The 19,498-nt window shown below is 46.0% G+C and overlaps 1 protein-coding gene across 1 annotated transcript in view; it reads right to left on the bottom strand.

Annotated features, from left to right (window-relative positions):
* Positions 1–19,498, bottom strand: part of THSD1 (thrombospondin, type I, domain containing 1) — a 28,273-nt gene that overhangs the window by 1,718 nt on the left and 7,057 nt on the right. The window contains exons 4-6 of the mRNA XM_010835732.1: positions 18,760–19,498; positions 5,536–5,694; positions 1–265 (exon numbers count right to left, since the gene is read on the bottom strand). The exon at positions 18,760–19,498 is cut by the window's right edge and continues 21 nt beyond it. Coding sequence (XP_010834034.1) covers positions 1–265; positions 5,536–5,694; positions 18,760–19,498 — 1,163 coding nt within the window. The remainder of the gene's footprint in view (positions 266–5,535; positions 5,695–18,759) is intronic.

The following is a 19,498-nucleotide window of genomic DNA, read 5'->3' on the forward strand; positions in this document are numbered from 1 at the left end:
CCCGCATCCGAGAAGCTGCCGCGCGGCTCGCTCAGCTCACAGATGTTCTCCTCGTCGGAGTTCTTCCGGCAGCCCGGCCCGTGCAGCGAGTTGTGGCGGGCAGGCGTGCTGCACTTGGGGGCGCGGCCCAGCTTCCGCCAGAGCGTGATGAGCACGGTGGCCACGATGATGAACAGGCACAGGGATATGCCAGTGACCGTCACGACGTTGTTGGACTTCACGGGAGCCTGGGGCTGGAGAGGAGATGGGCTGGATGGTTGGAAAGCTACCAAAAAAAAAAAAAGAACAAATGCATCCTCTGGTATGGTTCTCTCTACATGGGTCTAAGCTCTCTGGGTGGCTTGCTCTAATTATCTAGCAGTTAAAGTGAAATAAACAAGGACTAGGACTTCTGGTCGTGCATATTTCTACAGACAACTTAAGTCAAACGGAAAAAGAGAGACTGGTAGAAAGAAGTGCGGTGACCAGATGGGCCACATCAGGGTGACTCCTGGGCACATTCAGTGTCTGCTGACACTTGAACCCAAATTTCTACATAGAAGCCTCAGGAGGAGGGTTTCAAGGTAAAAAAATCAAGGTTTTTCACTTAAGGTAAGGTAAATAAGGGCTTCCCCGATGGCTCAGTGGTAAAGAATCTGTGTGCAATGCAAGAGACTTAGGAGATGTGGGTTCAGTCCCTAAGTGGGGAAGATCCCCTGGAGGAGGAAACGGCAACCCACTCCAGTATTCTTGCCTGAAAAACTCCTTGGACAGAGGAGCCTGGTGGGCTATAGTCCAAAGGGTTGCAGAGAGTTGGACACAACTGAGCACTGGGCTGCGGCTGTGGCTGTTAAGTTGCTTCAGTTGTGTCCGACTCTGTGCAACCCCATAGATGGCAGCCCACTAGGCTCCCCCATCCCTGGGATTCTCCAGGCAAGAACACTGGAGTGGGTTGCCATTTCCTTCTCCAATGCATGAAAGTAAAAAGTGAAAGTGAAGTCGCTCAGTCGTGTCTGACTCTTTGCGACCCCATGGACTGCAGCCTACCAGGCTCCTCCATCCATGGGATTTTCCAGGCAAGAGTACTGGAGTGGGGTGCCATCGCCTTCTCCGCAACTGAGCACTAGAGAGAGGTGAACATGGGATATCGACAGTTAAATGTACCTTTGAGATGAATGTTGGAAAATTTTCAGTAACACTTGAAGTGCAAAGTAATTTAGGCAGGTTGCAGCTACATGTGCACATCTCAAGAGAAATTAGTAGGTGAAAATAGGTCTTTTGGCAATATATTACAACTCAATTTTTCTCTCCCGTGTCCGGGAACTGCCTTTCCTAGGTACTGGAGCCTCTGTTTTCCCACTTCTGCTTTCTTAGCTCTCTTATCTCCTCCCTCCCTTCCATGTGGTGCTGATTTTCCTCCTTCTTCCCTGGTCTCTCAGTCTGGTGTGTCCCACGGTCATCAGAATGTTTCACCAAGACTCAGACGCCACTTGGGACCTCAGCCTGTACTGCCGCTAAAGTACCCAGGAACCTGAGACCACCCAGTTCCACCCGGCAGGACCTCCCTTTCAACTCTTAGGCCACTGTCCATCATTTAAGCCCTTCCAGTCACCTGTTCCCTCTTTTTTTTAAACTAATTAATGTGGTGTGCTGTGATTCATGGGGTCGCAAAGAGTCGGATACGACTGAGCGACTGAACTGAACTGGACTGAGTTAATGTATGTATCAGGAGCAATCAGGGTCTTGCAAGTCGTGATCATGCAGAGCCATTAATCATGAATCATGCGAGCTCCAATCACCACATTTTATTCTGCCCTCCAAAAGGGGGAACAGGTAAGGATTAGCCTACCAGATGATTTTTTAAATTTATTTTTAATTGGAGGGTAATTGCTTCACCACAACGCTGTGCTGGTTTTGTCCGGTGTCTCTCTTCCCCAGTCTTACCCCCAGCTCCGTGAGTCATCTCCTGGACCCATCCCCAATGCTCCCCTCCCCTTTCCACTGCACCCTATGAGACACCTATAGCTAAAGACCTCACCATCCAGAAACTTTCCACAAAACACTGTTTGTCTCCTTGCCTGACCTGAGGATGGGCCCTCCCGCAGGGCACAGCCTCCTCCACCCACTCTTGGGTGGGAGCTTTGTTAGCAGAGCCAGCGGCAGGGCGTGTCCCTCAGCCTCATCCCTGGCTGCCATCTCAACCAACTCTTTCACCTCCGTATACAAGTTCTACTCTTCTGATGCCCATGTCCATCCACCCAGACACCCCGCTACCTCTCCTCAACTCTTGTCATCTCCCCACTTCCGGGCAGTCATCAGTCAGCGGTACCCGGGTCCAGTCTCCCTCACCATCCCAGAGCTGGGACCCATCCATGCAGTTGGCAGCAACAGAATCCTAAGTTTCATCGGGATGCTCCCCTCTCCACGCTTGCCACATCCAGACTTGGTAAATCCTCTCCTCTGCATCCCACTGCCTTCGGTCACTGACAAACTCTTTTAACAGGCCTCCCTACAGCCATTCCTGCCCCTTCTGATTTCTACTCCACACTGCAGCAGAAAGAGCCCTCTACAGCACAGGTCCAATCTTTCAAGGGCCCTCAGGATCTGGCTTGTCCAGCCTCATTGTGTGTGTGTGTGTGTGTGTGTGTGTGTATTTTGCAACACTATGCGGCTTACAACATCTTAGTTCCCTGACCAGGGATTGAACCCAGGCCCTTGGCAGTGAAAGCACTGAGTCCTAACCACTGGACTACCAGGGAATCCCCCTGTCCAGCCTCATTTTTATCCCTCCTTCCTGACACTGTCCTCCAGCCACATCAAACTGTTGTCAGTTCTCTGGGTTTCTTAAGGTGCCCATCATTTGCCAAGCTTTCATCTATTGCTCCCTTTGCTAAAACTCCCCTTCTCACCTAGTTCACCAGGTGACACTTATTCAGCTTTCAAACTTCAGCTCCCATATCACTTCTTCCATGAACAGAGGTGTTCCCAGCCTGGATTGTCGCCAAGTATCCATAGCAAGCTGTGGATATCTTCTATTGTACTGGACGCTACACCTGCTTAGCACACCTGTGTCTGCTAAGTTACTATATCATACGCCCCTTCCAGACAGAGAGACATGGCTTACCTATATATTTCCAACTCCAGTCAATAACTGGCACAGAGCTGGTACTCAATCAATGTTATATTCAGTAATTGATTCATTATTTTAAAGGTAGTAACAAAATGTTCAACATCCCATCTGATGGAATGTGGGTACATGGCAACTGGATCCACCCACTGCTGCGGCGAACAAGAAGGGCCAAATTAATGTAGAACCTCACTTAGACCTTGGCATAAAAACATCCTTTCAAAACCAAACAGAACTCTAGACTTTCAAACAAGTGAAAACAGTTGCATGATGAAAGACTTGTTTCCTGGATGATCAGGTCTTCGTCTGCAGACATGATCGGCTGCCCCGTCAGTGGCAAACGTACATGACAGACCTCTTAGCTGTCACCTTGGACTCTGGTTGGAATCCTTTAAAACCACAGCTGGAGAAAAGCCCCAGAGGTGCTGACCTCACCCATCTCTGCCTCATCTCGTCTTTCCCTGAAGTGAAGGAGAGCTTCCTGATGCTAAGCAGCCTGCAAACAGGTCTTTACACTTTGAAGGAGTGGAAAACAGCCTAAACCGCAAACAGATTTTTATCCACATGAGCATTTATCTGAGAACCACTGACAATAGAAGCAGGGGTGTCTGTAACACTTACCCTTTTTGCTAATTTATAATGCACAAATTTCTAGTTCCCACCCAGGATTAAAGAGATTAAGATGCCAAAACATGAAATAATACCACAGCCGCAAAAACGGACTGCTAATTCCAGGATGCTTTTAGAAAGCTAGACTGACTTGTAATATATAGACGCAAAGTATTCAAGTTAGGAAGCTTAGGGTGAGGCCAGATCTAGTCCCTTGCTTTCTAGCTCTATGGTCTTGGGCAGGTGGCTTATCCTCTCTCTGCTACAAAGTTCATACCTGTATATGGAGGTAACGATGTACCGACTTTATACACGCAAGGCACTTTAAAAAAATGCCTGGCAGCACCAAGCTCTCAAAATCTGAGCCCAGCATAAGAATCCTTGTCTTGTAGAATTATTATGAGTTTTGAGTGAGACATGTAGTAAATGGTTGATATTGCTGTCGTTGCTAAAGGTGCAGTAGAAGTCAGGGGCAGTTGATTTTTACTTCATTTGAGTATCATGGAACTCTAGATGGAATAGCTTAACACAGCATGCCCTCCCAGAATGAAAAGCAAGAAGTTACACACAAGGAAGGAGCTATGGAGAGTAAGGGGACTTATAAAGCAAAAGATAGATGCAGAAGAAAGCCTTAGAAGACAGTATGAAACACAACTGGAGAAACAGATTTGGGGTGGGGCCCAGAGCTGATGAAAGAGGAGGGGAAAGCTGGGGCCTGGGAGGGAGCCTGTGTCTGAAGCTGTAATAGGAAAATCACAGAAGAGAGAATGGCCTTAGGATGCTGGAATAAAGGGAACAAGGCCTACAGCACGGGCTGCAAAGACGAGACAGCAGGATTTTGGAAGGTCACAGGTGGGGACACCGGTCAAGGTACTGCCAGATGCTGGTGGTTTGCTCAACAAGGTGCTCTGAGATCAAACACAGAAAACATCTAACTCCTCCAGGTCCCAAAGGGACAGGAACCGGGGGATGGTTTTCAACCTGGAGTTGGAGAATGGAAGAAGTCAGAACTGGAGAGGGGCCTCACCTAAGGGTCAGGACCAGAGCAAAGGCTGGTCAACTAAATGGAGAGCTGGCTGTGTCTCAGATGGGGGATAGTGTGTGCTAAGAGCAAAGATTCCCTTTTACTGTAACCTGTGGGAAATGAATGGGATTCAGCTCCATAAGCTGCGGCAAACCCAGCTGAGTGACCTGAGCACCCCACCACAGACCATCTACATCAAGTCCTCACTGAGCACCTGCTGGTGTGGGCCTTCGAGATGCTCAGGAGGATGAAGGACGGGCCAGTCTCCAGGTGATGGTAACGTGAAACGCCCCACCTTCTCTTCCTGGGCAGGGGAGTAAAGAATAAATATAGGGCCCTTCAGGGGATAAGGCAGGGCGTCTTGCCCCATTTTGGACAATTGATCTATATGGTTCCCTGGGACTTCTTGGAGATGAGGAGGAGAAAAACAATTTTTTAATGTTTCCCCACAGTTTTGATGGAGAGAAGTTAAAGGAGGGAGAAACAGCAAGAAATCTTGGGAAAAAATGATCATCCCTCCCATTTTTTGCATTTTTAAAAATGATTTTGTATGTCTGAACCTTTCATTTAGACCAATGTCCTTGTCATGTTCCCATTTTTGACAGTGTTAAGTCCCCGGTCATCTTGCTGGCAAGCCAGCCCCAGTGTAGACACACTGAGGGGCACAGAGTCTGGACAGTCAGCAGCAGCAACAATGCAGTTAAGTCTACTCCTGAACTCAGACTGGCGACTGCCAGGCAGGCCTGAGTGCAGCAGCCCCTCCAGGAGAGGCTCGGGCGGGAGGATGGATACCTACCAGCACAGTCCTCCAGGGAACACGGGGAGGTCTCCGAGGACATTCCGGGGCAGCCAGGTCGGGAGGGGGAGGAGGTCAGGCACACGCGGCGACGCTCTCTGACACCGTCCCCGCACGAGGCGCTACACTGGCTCCACGGCTGCCACAGCCCCCAAGTTTCTGCAAGGACACCGGCCAGGCTTTTAATACTAACTCACTTGGAGAATCAGAATGTCAGCACACCCAAAGGAAGTGGCAAAACTCAAATCTCAGGCCACGAAAAGTCAGTAACGCAGAACATTCCTAAAGATGGGCAAAGCTGGAATATTGCTGCTACCCTTACGAAAAGGAAAGTGACAATGTGAGTAGCTCACTTGTGTCTGACTCTGTGCGACCCCATGTGCCCACCAGGCTCCTCTGTCCCTGGGATTCTCCAGGCAAGAACACTGGAGTGGGTGGCCATTCCCTTCTCCAGAGGATCCTGCCGACCCAGAGATCAAACCCAAGTTCTCCTGCATTGCAGGCGGATTCTTTACCATCTGAGTCACCAAGGAAGCCTGTATAATTTATAAAATAGCAACCATTCTAGAACCCATCAGACAGCAAAGGTCACAGGACAACCAAATGGCCTGAATGACAAGGAAAGACAGACTCCTCCAAGGAAAGTCAGGATGCAAACATTATTTCCTGGGGCAGACGCCAGGCCTCACACAAGCTGGTGAAAAGAAGTCATCTAAAAATGTAATGAAGAGGCTTCCCAGTTGGCTCAGTGGTGAAGAATCCACCTGCCAATGCAGGGTACATGGGTTTGATCCCTGGTCTGGGAAGATCCCACACTAGGCCTGTGAGCCACGACTACTGAGCCCACGTGCTGTAACTACTGAAGCCCGCATGCCCGAGAACCCGTGCTCCACAAGAGAAACCACTACAGTGAGAAGCCCAAGCAGAGCTTACCGCCATTGGAGAAGGTCCACACGCAGCAACAAAGACCCAGCAGGGCCGTAAATTAATTAATTAAATTTAAAAAAAAATGTAACAAACTATCAGAGGCCTGGTGAAGGCTAATACAGAACCCCTGGGAGCCACACTACCCACGGGAGATTTATACCCACTGGCAGGCTCTTTGCCACCAAGCTCATCAGACGTTCACAAGGAGGTCTGAGGGCAGGTTCAAGACGGGAGAGAACCTCCCTGAGGTGGAGGCCAAGGAGGGGAGGAGCAGCTTGTGGGAAAGACACAGACAGACCTCATCCAGATCCTCCTCTCCATCTGTCATCAAGAGCCTCAACCAGTAGGGACAGGCCGGGAAACCCCGTCACTCTAAGAGCACCAGCTGAGACCTAGTGCTGCCAAGGAATGGAAGAAGAAGAGAAAGCTTCACCCTTAGAGAGGAGACCCAGGGCCGAGACTAAAACGGAGCATCTACCACTGGTGAGGGGCGGCATCATCACAAAGACCCCACATGGTGATAATGTTAAACACAAATAATCTAAAGACCAACTAAAAGACAAAGACTGTGAGGTTGGATAAAAAAGCATAACCCAGGGACTTCCTGGTGGTCCAGTGGTTAAGATTCCACGCTTTCACTGCAGGGGGCACGAGTTCAATCCCTGATCAGAGAACTAAGACACCTGCATGCTGCCCAGCGTGGCCAAAAAAAAAATGACACAACTATATGCTGTTTAAAAGAAACACACTTTAAGTATAAATACAGAAACAGGTTCAAAGTAAGAGGATAGAAGTTATACTTCATAAACATTAATGAAAAGAAAACTCAGTGGCTACATTAATATCAGACAAAGTAGACTGCAGAACAAGGAGTATTAGAAAGAAAGTAAAGTTGCTCAGTCGTGTCCAACTCTTTGCAACCCCATGGACTGTAGCCTACCAGGCTTCTCCGTCCATGGGATTTTCCAGGCAAGAGTACTGGAGTGGGATGCCATTTCCTTCTCCAGGGGCTCTTCCCAACCCAGGGATCAAACCTGGGTGTTCCGCATTGGAGGCAGACGCTTTTTACCCTCTGAGCCACCAGGGAAGCCTAGACTGCAGAACAAGGAGTATTACCAGGGACGAAGAGAGATGTTTACATAATGATAAAAGGGTCAATTCAGCAAGGAGACCTAACAACCCTAAATAGGGATACACCGAACACCAGAGGGCTTGCAAAAAGTCAAGATATCTGAGTGATTGAGCACGCATGCACTAACTTCAGAGCTTCAAAATACATACAGAACACATCCAACGCAGTCATTATTGATTGGCAAATGCAACCTTCTTCCCCAAGCATATATGTAATCACTGCCAGATAGAATAATTGAATAACCCCCTATAAATAATTATCCTACGTCCCTTCTCTATCAACACCCATCCAATCCCAAGATCTATCAGGTCATGCCCACACTAGGCACCAAAACATCCTGTGCATAAAAGTCTCTCTTCATCATTACAGACAAAAACTCATCATGCAGTCAAGGGTCTACAAAGCACTACAAAAACATAAGGAGAACATGCAGGGCAGATACATTCTCAGGAGAGCCAAGTGGTGCAATCCTTGGATGAGTCATGGAATATGAGTTCTTTACGGCAATTAAAAGTCTTGGATTTTCACAAGAGTGGGAGCATTACAAACCAGTATCCTGGACCAATGTCAAGTGAGGTGTGGTAATTATGTTCCATCCAGAGTTCCAACTGAACACAATATTGGTTCTGTGTCTCCCAGATTCACACTGCAGCTCCTCAAATGACTGAACAACAAGCCAGCTTTGTCCTCGAGCTTCAGAGCTGTCCAGACACTAAGCTTCCAATGCTTGTAAAGCTTTGGGAAGCTCCTAGTAAGTCTTTCTGAGCTAAAGTACTGTGATTTATTTCTGAAAAATCTCCTGGGAATTCCACTATTGTGACCTCTAAATGGCAAATTAAGTCAATGTATAGTTTATCCTTCTCTTGTGCTTGTATTAAGACTACAAAAGGTAGACTACAAAAGCCAAGAATCCTTTTGTTATTCTTTCTTAACTCTTCTACTTTATATGCGCTGTTTTCATTTTTAATCTCTAAGTCCCATCCGACTCTTTTGGGATGCTATGGACTTGTAGCCTGCCAGGATCCTCTGTCCACGGGATTTCCAGTCAAGGACACTGGAGTAGGTTGCCATTCCCTTCTCCAGGGTATCTTCCCAAACCAGGAATCAAACCCAAATCTCTTGTATTGGCAGGCAGATTCTTTACCATTAAGCCACCAGGGAAGCCCACCCTTTATATTACATAGATATTATTTAAATATATAGTCATATGTCAAACCAAAAACAAAAATTCCATTAGTAGGAACCAGAAAAAAAAAATCAAAGTTCTGGTAAAAGCATGAATCTTAATGTCAAAAATCTCATTATGAAATGTGCTTTTTTCCTTTGAAAGTAAAATCATGACCAGTAGGATCATTAGCCATTAGAAAAAAATAAACATTTAAACTAAGTTTTAGTTCTTAAACTTCTAAACCAAATTAATTGAACAGAAAATAAGAGAAATCACTCAAAGCAATAAACAAATTTAATCAGGCAAAATTTTTAATGCCTTAAATAACTCTATCTGTTCCCTCAAGATTTCTGTTAACACTGAAGAAAATACTTAGCAAAATGGGGACTGACTGGATAGCTATAATAAACGTGGTAGAAATGAAGAGTAAGATGACCAATTTTCTAAATAGTCTTCCTTTATGAATGACAGGCTGTTTGTTTTGTCCTCTTTAGATGTCCGTACGTCATACTACATAGCAAACCTATTTGGCCAGGATAAATGCTTTACAGGCCACTCTATAGGATATTAAATCTGAATGAGCAAAATGTGTTCACAATAGGAAAAGGGAGATTTGTTTCCACTTCAAGCATATTTGAAGAGTAGGAAATCTTCACATTTGCAAGACATTTTGTCGAGTCTAATGTAACAAAACAAAACATGCTTATAAGAAAATTCAAGAGACTTTAGTGAGTAGCTAAGAGCAGCCGTGGGAGCAAAGACTCTTGGGTCAGCAGTTCAGATTTTCTGAGCCTGACACAGGCTCATTCACATGAGACCACTCATGCTCATACCTGGGCTAGTGGGTTCCCAAGTGGGTAAGATGTCTTCAAGAGGGGTGGGCAGCACAAGATGAACCAATGAGATGAGGAGGAAAACACTGAAACTTTTTTTCAAAGAGTTTCCTATTACTTAATATCTAGATTGATAGATGACTGTATGGTAGGCAGCATGTAATATCGGTAATATAGCAAATGCTGGGCTTCCCTGGTGGTCCAGTGGTTAAGAATCTACCTGCCAATACAGGGGACATGGGTTCGATCCTTGGTCCAGGAAGATTCCACATGCCACAGGGCAACGAAGCCTGTGTCACACAATCACTGAGGCTGCACCCTAGAGCCTGTGCTCCGCAGGAGGGAAGCCGCTGCAGTGAGAAGCCTATGCACTGCAACTAGAGAGCAGCCCCTAGGTGCCACAACTAGAGAAAGTCTGCACGTAGCAATGAAGACCCAGCACAGCCAAAAAGAAAGTGCTCAAGCCAGTCTAATCACCAGCAGTTTTTAAGCCACCAACCTAACCTTTCTATGCCTCCCTTTCTTTACCTATACAGTTGACAATAAAATAAACCTAACTCATACAATTATTGTAAGGATTAAATGGGCTAATATTCATAAAGCACCCAAAACAGCTCTTGGTGCCAAGTAATCACTGTATAAATGTGATTATGCCAAATGGTCACATAGGGTATGTCAGCTATTCTTAAAAAATCCCAAAGGAAGAGCAGGAGTTCCGCCAAGTGGAAGGGTTTACTGGTTCCTTCATTGTCAGAGAACTGCAGAGTATTAAAGCATCTAAGGGCCTGCTTATATTAAATCATATTTTCCAGTTTTAGGTAAACTAACTGGATGAGTAGTTTAAAAAGATTCTGGCAAAGAATTAAAGATGAAACAGTAATTAAGCACCTGCAAATAAACAACAATAACAGGAGGACAGTACTCCTGTTCTTGACAAAAGCTCTTGTCCAGTCACCCTGGGAATGAAAAATAAGACCAACTAACCAATCAGAGAAAGAAGAAGACAGGCAACAGACTTAAATTATCAAGAAAACTATGTGCTGAATATTTACAATTTTTACTTGTCAAAAACACTGTGTGACTCTGAATTTATACCCTCTATCAGTAATTCTCAATTTAGCCCTAAATATATGTATTACATATATATTTGCCTTGAGAAACAGGATCCATTATCCCTTATCTGACACCATTGGGGCAGATGAGCACAGAATTCAGAATTTCTCAATTTAGATTTTTGCATATTACTGCAGCACCTGTGCCTGATATTACTAACACTCCTCTCACAGCATCTCATAACCACACATATAACATTTCTACAGAGAAACTCATAAACGTTCACACTAAGTAGGATAAATGAAGATCGCAAATAATCATTTTTGACATTATCCTGTTCCTGTAAATTAGTATGTACATGTTTAAGGTCCTAAGACATATTTGGAAAAACAGACAAACATATCAAACCCATTTTCCCTTTTCAAAAGGAACTAATGGGAAATTCATTGTGCATCAGTGAGTCACAGCTCACGGTGGGCTCAGTGAGGGGCGGGGAGGGTTCCTGAATGATGCCATTTGGCAACAAGGACAGTCTTTACTGGTCAGAGCCAGCAATTTAAAAGGAAAGGGAAAAGAACTTGATTTATTCATTAACTTTTATACTAGAAACACAAAGGCACCGAGTTTCCGTCACTAGCATAAATTTCATCAACCAGCCAAGCAAAGCCCTGCTGGGTGGCCACACACAAGAGAGAGAATCTGAGGTTTCCAGGATCGTTTAGCCCCTCAAGGTTCTCCTTCCAGCCCTGTTGCCCAATTGTGTCTAGTGGCTGCAGCCCCAGAGGGAACCCTGAGCACCCTCAGCCTGGACACAGAGCTCTACTCCCTGTTCTGCCCACCCCCGACCCTAGGGTCTTCCCTCTGCTGCTGGGAGGGACTCAGTCTTTAGACACCAGTGGAGGAGTCAGCGGGAAGCCCCACAGCTGGGAGAACGAACCAACACGGAGACCTCCTGCTCCCAAGGTCTTTCATCAAGTGGCCTGAACTCCTCTGCCTGGCCATGGTTTGTTTCCATTGTGTGTGTGCTCAGTCGCTCAGTCGTGTCCAACTCTTTGCAACCCCATGGACTGCAGCCCAGCCTCCTCTGTCTGTGGGATTTCCCAAGCAAGAATACTGGAATGGGTTGCCGTTTCCTTCTCCCCTGACCCAGGGATTGAACCCGAGTCTCTTATGTTTCCTGCAATGGCAGGCAGGTTCTTTACCACTAGGGCCACCTGGGAAGCCCTTGCTTCCATTAAATTCAGTCAATTAAAATTTTTTTTCCTCTCTTAGCAACTTCTTTTGAAATGGCAACCACATCTTGAATGATTAAATTAATGTAATTGTTTTTCCACTGACACCTAGCTGAGACCTGTCATATCAGAGTACAACTTTCCCTTTACTAAATATGTACTGAGCACCTGTTAATGTGCCAGGTATATGAAGTGGGCCAAACAAAGATCATAAATAGCTTCACGGCAGCACAAGTCGGCTTTTGTCGCCAAATGAGCTTATGTAATCTGGAGTCCAGGGAGGTGTAGAAATGTGGGATAAAGACTGAACAAGCAGTGACCGAGGGATAAATGCCATGAAGGAGGGTCTAAGAATGCTGCGCCAGTTTATACCAGGGAGTTTACCGAGCCTGGGATCGAGGAAGAGTAACCAGGAGGAGACTTGGGGGATGGGTTAATGTAACCAAGTGAAGGTGGGCAGAGAGGTACCCAGTCTCCAGCCCATGGATGGGGACTGTAGGGGGTGGGGGGCAGCTGGCCACGGAGGGAGCATGGATGCTCATCCTCATAGGCGAGGTGTCAAGTGAGGTGACTGACAAGTTTTAAGCAAGAGAACAGCCCTCAGTCGACCTGAATTTTCAATAATCCCTGGCTGCCTTGAGAGAATGAAGGGGACGAGGGAAAAACAATTAGGGATCTATTAAAAGAGCCCAAGTGGGGGGCTTCCCAGATAGTGCTAGTGGTAAAGAACCCACCTCCCAGTGCAGGAGATGAGATGTGGGTTCGATCCCGGGGTGGGGAAAATCCCCTGGAGGAGGGCATGGTTAACCCACTCCAGCATTCTTGCCTGGAGAATCCCACGGACAGAGGAGCCTGGCGGGCTACAGCCCGTGGGGTCACAGAGTTGGACAGGATGGAAGCACCTGAGCACACACACACTGGGAACTAAGATCCCACAAGTCGCACAGCACAGCCAAAAACAGAGTCCAGCGGGGAGATGATGGAGGCTTAAAGCAAGGGGTGTCGGTGGAAATGAAGAGACATGGAGAGATTCAGGGATTCTTTGAAGAGACAAAATCCATAGGACCTAGTGATTAGTTCATAGGAGGTGAAGAAGAGGAAGGCTCCTGAGTTTGGGGTTCAAATAATGAAATGGTTGAGTCTCGTACTGAGGAGCAGTGTTGGGGGGGTAAGCTGATGAGTCCAATTCCTCGCTGCTTTTGAGGGGCCTGGAAGACATCTGGGGACAACAGCTGTTCAGCTCTTGGATGCAGGTGAGAGAAGCTAGCCTGGAGCCATCAGCAACAGGACAGCAATCACCTAGCAACTGTGAGAAGAATGAAAAAACGCAGAGGTTCCAATAGAAGATGCAGAAGGCCAAATAGAAGACTCAGAAGTCCGAGGCTTAAGGGATGCGATGGGTGTAGAACAGGCTGGCAAAGGAAGGAAAGCCAGGGAGGTAGGAGGCAAACAAGGCGAGTGTGATGTCATAGAATCAAGGTCAACGAAGACACCGATGAGAAGCATCCCAGGTTTGGGGACCTAGAAGTCATTCACTGGCTGCTTTAATGAGAGCATTTGCAGGGCAGGCGTGAGAGACAGGAGTGGGCTGCAAAGTGAACGGGGGTGAGGAAGTAAACCCCAAAGTACAGGTGCCTTTTTCAAGACCCAGGGCTACACAAGGAAGACGAGAGAAAGACGGTGTGTTCTGGGGAGAATGCAGAGGCGAGGGACAAGTTTGTTTTGTTCTCAGATGAGACGACTAAGGACATCTCAAAGTGGATGCGGATGAGCCAGTAAAGAAGGGACAGTTAGAGACAGAGGAGAGGAGGGTAATCACGATTAACAGAAGGTTCCGGAGACAGCAGAGGGGCTGGGATCCCCAGGGCAGGGGAGGGCTGACCTCGCACTGGAGGAATGACGCTGCTTCTCTGGGGACAGCAAAGGAGAGGACAGGACGGCTGCCTGCAGGCTTATGGGGATCTCGGTAGGTGAGTGAGAAGGCACATCCCTGATGGCTTCCAGCTGCTCTGTGTGGCTGCGTGAGCTCTGGGGGTGAGGCAGGGGTCGGGGTGAGGACAGGGGAGGGCCAACAGAGCAGAGCAGAACAGCAGGGGCGTGAGCAGGAGGGGGTTGTACGCTGGGTCCAGCAGGAGAGGAGGCACGTGCACCCCTAGTGGCCCTGCTCCGCCTGGGTGCAGAGGGCAGCGGCAGGGGCATCAGGACAACGAGGCAGGGGCGTTTGGGGGATTGGTAGAGGAGTTGTCAAAGGAACAGGCTGCAGAACGTAAGCTAGAGAGGTAACCACGAGCAGGGACGCGCCAGTGGTAGGGACGGAGTCACAAGCATCCCTCAGGAGAAGTAAGCACAACTGGAGCAAGAAACACGTGGGGCACCGAAGATCCTCAGAGGCCTGGGCCATCAGGGGGCACAGGGCCTAGTGGGAAAGTAGATAAGGGAATGTGTATGTATCAGGAACATTTCTGCTGGATTAACCTCTTGCCAAGACCAGGCCTGCACCCAGGAAAAGGGAAAGAAATGCAAATAGGAGCCTGGGGCCTGGGTGGAACCATAATAACCCTACTTCTTTGTGCAAAGAATTAAGAATCTGAAGACGTTTCTAGAAATCTGGCTGTGAACTCTCACTAAAGAAGCATCATTCTTATAACAAGGGACTCATGACAGCAAAGAGACAACCTTGAAGACACTTTCTAGAAGAAACACAACATTACTCACTACAATTTGGGATTTAGCTGTGAATCCTGACTTGCCATATGATGTAGTAACATAATATTTAAATACATACAAAAGGATGAAACTAGAACATTCTCTAAAACCATACACAAAAACAAACTCAAAATGGATTAAAGACCTAAATGTAAGACAGGCTACTGTAAAATGCTTAGAGGAAAATACAGGCAGAACACTCTTTGATATAAATTTCAGTAATATCTTTTTGGATCCACCTCCTAGTGTAGTGAAAATATAAACAAAAATAAACAAATGGGACCCAATTAAGCTTAAAAGCTTTTTCACAGCAAAGGAAACCATAAACAAAATGAAAAACAACCCACAGAATGGGAGAAAATATTTGCAAATGAAGCAACTGTCTCCAAAATATACAAATCACTCATGTAGCTCAATATCAAACAAACAACCCAATCAAAAAAGTGGGCAGAAAATCAAAATAGACATTTCTCCGAGGAAGACATAGAGATAACCAATAAACACATGAAAAGATGCTCAATATCACTAATTATTAGAGAAACGCAAACCTAAACTTCAATGAGGTTATCACTTCACACCTGTCAGAATGGTTATCATCAAAAAATCTACAAATAATAAATGCTGGAGAGGGTGCAGGGAAATCCTCCTACACTGTTGGTGGAAACATAAATTAGTACAACCACTAGGGAGAACTGTATGGAGATTCCTTAAAAAACTAAAACTAGAACTACCATGTGACCCAGCAATCACACTCCAGGGCATATATGTGGAGCAAACTATAATTCAAAAGATATATGCACCCCTAAGTTCATGCAGCACTGTTCACAACAGCCAAGACGTGAAAGCAACCTAAATGTCCATCAGCAGAGAGATGAATAAAAAGATGTGCTCATGTAAACCAGCCAGTTCTAAAGAAAATAAACCCTGAATACTCATTGGAAGGACTGATGCTGAAGTTGAAGCTCGGATACTTTGGCCACCTGATGCAAAGAGCCAACTCACTAGAAAAGACCCTGATTCTGGGAATGACTGAAGGTAAAAGGAGAAGGCAGCAGAGGTTGAAATGGTTGGATAGCATCAACAATTCAACGGACATGAACTCGGGCAATCTCTGGGAGATAAGTGAGAGACAGAGAGCCCTGGTGTGCTGCAGTCCATGGGGTCACAAAGAGTTGGACATGACTTAGTGACTGAACAACAGCAACAGTATATATACAATGGAATACTACTCAGCCCCAAAAAAAGAATGACATAATGCCATTTGCAGCAACATGGACGGACCTAGAGATTATCATCCTAAACGAAGTAAATCCAGAGAAAGACAAGCATCATATAATCTCACTTATATGTGGAATCTAAAAAAAATGATACAAATAAACTTACTTACAAAGCAGAAAACAGACCTACCAACTTTTAAAACAAACTTATGGTTACTAAAGTGGAAAGGTGGCAGGAGGATAAATTAGAAGGTTGGGATTAACATGTACACACTATATATAAAAAAGATGATCAATAAGAACCTACTGCATAGCACAGGGAACTCAGTATTCTTTAATAACCTGTATGGGAAAAGAATCTGAAAAAGAATAGAGATAAACATACATACATAGCTGATTTATTTTGCTGTACACCTGAACCTAACACAATATTGTAAATCAGCTATCCAATATAAAATAAAAGGACAAACATACCTAAAAAATAAAATACAGTGTAGTAATAGCTGAAGTTTATCAGTGCTTCCTACATGCCAGGCACCATGCTAAGAAATGTACACACTGATTTTCCTTAATTCTCACAACTCTCCGAGGCAGATACTCTTATTATCCCCATTTTATTGATGGGGAAGCTGAGACCTACAGCAGTTAGCAGTGAGCTGGGTATGCTTTCCAATATTTTTCATTTTTCAGATAAGGATGTTAACATCATTTGGAACGTTACGAGGAGTGAACCATAAAAATGATGGCAGTTGATAGAACATTCAGGTATGACCTAAATTAAATCCCTTATGACTATACAGTGGAAGTGAGAAATAGATTTAAGGGACTAGATCTGATAGATAAAGTGCCTGATGAACTTATCAGGAGGTTTGTGACACTGTACAGGAGACAGGGATCAAGACCATCCCCAAGAAAAAGAAATGAAAAAAAGCAAAATGGCTGTCTGAGGAGGCCTTACAAATAGAGAAGAAAAGCAAAAAAAGCAAAAAAAAAAAAGAAGCAAAAAGCAAAGGAGAAAAGGAAAGATATACCCATTTGAATGCAGAGTTCCAAAGAACAGCATGGAGAGATAAGAAAGCCTTCCTCAGCGATCAATACAAAGAAATAGAGGAAAACAACAGAATGGGAAAGACTAGAGATCTCTTCAAGAAAATCAGAGATACTAAGGGAACATTTCATGAAAAGATGGGCGCAATAAAGGACAGAAATGGTATGGACCTAACAGAAGCAGAAGATATTAAGAGGTGGCAAGAATACACAGAAGAACTGTACAAAAAAGATTTTCAAGACGTAGATAATCACGAAGGTGTGATCACTTGCACTCACCTAGAGCCAGACATCCTGGAATGTGAAGTCAAGTGGGCCTTAGGAAGCATCACTATGAACAAAGCTAGTGGAGGTGATGGAATTCCAGTTGACTTATTTCAAATCCTGAAAGATGATGCTGTGAAAGTGCTGCACTCAATATGCCAGCAAATTTGGAAAACTCAGCAGTGGCCACAGGACTGGAAAAGGTCAGTTTTCATTCCAATCCCAAAGAAAGGCAATGCCAAAGAATGCTCAAACTACCACACAATTGCACTCATCTCACACACTAGTAAAGTAATGCTCAAAATTCTCTAAGCCAGGCTTCAGCAATACTCGTGAACCGTGAACTTCCAGATGTTCAAGCTGGTTTTAGAAAAGGCAGAGGAACCAGAGATCAAATTGCCAACATCCGTTGGAATCTTCGAAAAAGCAAGAGTTCCAGAAAAACATCTATTTTTGTTTTATTGACTATGCCAAAGCCTTTGGCTGTGTGGATTACAATAAACTGTGGAAAATTCTGATAGAGATGGGAATACCAGACCACCTGACCTGCATCTTGAGAAACCTGTATGTAGGTCAGGAAGCAACAGTTAGAACTCGACATGGAACAAGAGACTGGTTCCAAATCAGAAAAGGAGCACGTCAAGCCTGTATATTGTCACCCTGCTTATTTAACTTCTATGCAGAGTACATCATGAGAAACGCCTGGACTGGAAGAAGCACAAGCTGGAATCAAGATTGCCGGGAGAAATATCAATAACCTCAGATATGCAGATGACACCATCCTTATGGCAGAAAGTGAAGAAGAACTAAAGAGCCTCTTGATGAAAGTGAAAGAGGAGAGTGAAAGAGCTAGCTTAAAGCTCAGCATTCAGAAAACGAAGATCATGGCATCCGGTCCCATCACTTCACGGCAAATAGATGGGGAAACAGTGGAAACAGTGGCTGACTTTATTTTTCTGGGCTCCAAAATCACTGCAGATGGTGACTGCAGCCATGAAATTAGAAGACACTTACTCCTTGGAAGGAAAGTTATGACCAACCTAGATAGCATATTAAAAAGCAGAGACATTACTTTGCCAACAAAGGTCCGCCTAGTCAAGGCTATGGTTTTTCCAGTAGTCATGTATGGATGTGAGAGTTGGACTATAAAGAAAGCTGAGTGCAGAAGAATTGATGCTTTTGAACTGTGGTGTTGGAGAAGACTCTTGTAAGTCCCTTGGACTGCAAGGAGATCTAACCAGTCCATTCTAAAGGAAATCAGTCCTGAATATTCTTTGGAAGGACTGACGTTGAAACTGAAACTCCAATACTTTGGCCACCTGATGTGAAGAGCTGACTCATTTGAAAAGACCATGATGCTAGGAAAGATTGAGGGCAGGAGGAGAAGGGGATGACTGAGGATGAGATGGTTGGATGCCATCACTGACACAATGGACATGGGTTTGCGTGGACTCTGGGAATTGGTGATGGACAGGGAGGCCTGGAGTGCTATGGTTCATGGGGTTGCAGAGTCGGACATGACTGAGCACCTGTACTGAAGTTCATAGAAAATCAAGTTCATCTAATTTCAAAAGAATAATTTTGATTGCATGAAGATACCAATTTCATTAAAAGAAAAAAACGGTTTTAAAATCGCAATACCAACCTATACTTCTCCGAATTAGCATGCACTCCTTCTCCTTTGCAGAAAACTGGCTTTGGCTTGAAACGCCAAAGTCAAAGCAGTATTTATTCCTCCCCATGTCAAACAAAGTGCAGTTGAATACTGTTCTCCTCTCTCCCAAGGCCAGGCTGTTTTCAGCCAGCCGATTGGTCCTCTCCCCGGGGAGTCTGGGGGCTTCCTTGAAGACGGCGATCACCCCTTGGACGAAGATGCAAGGTGGAGGCAGCACCGTGACCTCCACCCCGGCCTCGCAGGTGAGCTCCGGCTCCATCACCAGTTTGTACCCAAATTTCTGGGCCAGGTCAATGGGGCCTGTGGACATAATGACGGAGTCTCGGCCCAGCAGCTTCAGCACCACGGTGACCGTGACATAGGCTTCCGGCCCCACAGGGGGGCAATCGAACTCAACCCACTGGCCTTGAGCGAGCTCCACCCTCTTGCTGGCCCTAATCTCCAGCGGCAGGGCCTGACCCGCCCTCGCCTCCGGGAGGCTGTTGGTGAAGGTGACCTCCAACAAGATGTCGGGCTTGTCCCCGGGGAACGGGCACAGTGGTTGACTGGTGAAAAGGCCCACCTGGAAGGTGCCTTCGGCCGCCATGGACGTCCTGCTCAGGTCAACGTGGAAGACGGGCCATTCCACCTTGAGAAAGGCGCTCCTCTCCCTCGGGGGGAGCGGGAGGCTGCTGTTTGTCGCTTCCCGGGTCATCACGAACCAGTAGTC

The sequence above is a fragment of the Bison bison genome, unplaced genomic scaffold, assembly GCF_000754665.1.
Source record: "Bison bison bison isolate TAMUID 2011002044 unplaced genomic scaffold, Bison_UMD1.0 scf7180017864048, whole genome shotgun sequence".
Classification (NCBI taxonomy): domain Eukaryota; kingdom Metazoa; phylum Chordata; class Mammalia; order Artiodactyla; family Bovidae; genus Bison; species Bison bison.